Consider the following 663-nt stretch of genomic DNA (forward strand, 5'->3'; position numbering starts at 1 on the left):
GGTGTTAGCTCTACGCCTCCTGCTAACGGTGTTAGCTCTACGGCTTCTGCTAACGGTGTTAGCTCTACGGCTAGTGCTAACGGTGTTAGCTCTACAGCTCCTGTTAGCTAACGGTGTGATGTGAGCTTGTTTTTTGCTAACGTCGTGTTTAACGGCAGTTTCCCTGGATGTTTTTGTGCCTCCAGTCCATTATAAGCGACCAGCGTTAACGTCCCAGCATGCATTGCGCAGGTGAACAGTAAATAAAGAAATGGGATCGTCAGCTGGAGACGATCGGACTCACCCGCTCTCCTTTGTCTCCTTTTGGACCGACGGCTCCCTGGAAGCAGAACAGAACCAGAACATTTGGACCTTCAGCAGCAGAACTCCAGAAATGTTCTGAGATTCCCAACACTCACCGGGGGGCCAAGGTCCCCGGGGTTCCCAGGCTGTCCTGAAGGGCCTTGAATTCCTGGAGTTCCTGGAGGGCCCTGCAAGGAAATACACAGAGGTCAGGTCCAGTAGGTCCAGTAGGTCCAGTGGGTCCAGTAGGTCCAGTGGGTCCAGCAGGTCCAGTGGGTCCAGTGGGTCCAGTAGGTCCAGTGGGTCCAGCAGGTCCAGCAGGTCCAGTGGGTCCAGTGGGTCCAGTGGGTCCAGTAGGTCCAGTAGGTCCAGTAGGTCCAG

General features: G+C 55.1%; 1 protein-coding gene across 1 annotated transcript in view; it reads right to left on the reverse strand.

Moving 5' to 3' along the window:
- The window catches only part of col12a1b (collagen, type XII, alpha 1b), a 100,980-nt gene that overhangs the window by 5,056 nt on the left and 95,261 nt on the right, over nt 1-663 (reverse strand). The window contains exons 64-65 of the mRNA XM_017302095.1: nt 399-470; nt 284-319 (exon numbers count right to left, since the gene is read on the reverse strand). Coding sequence (XP_017157584.1) covers nt 284-319; nt 399-470 — 108 coding nt within the window. The remainder of the gene's footprint in view (nt 1-283; nt 320-398; nt 471-663) is intronic.

The sequence above is a fragment of the Poecilia reticulata genome, linkage group LG21, assembly GCF_000633615.1.
Source record: "Poecilia reticulata strain Guanapo linkage group LG21, Guppy_female_1.0+MT, whole genome shotgun sequence".
Taxonomy (NCBI): Eukaryota; Metazoa; Chordata; class Actinopteri; order Cyprinodontiformes; family Poeciliidae; genus Poecilia; species Poecilia reticulata.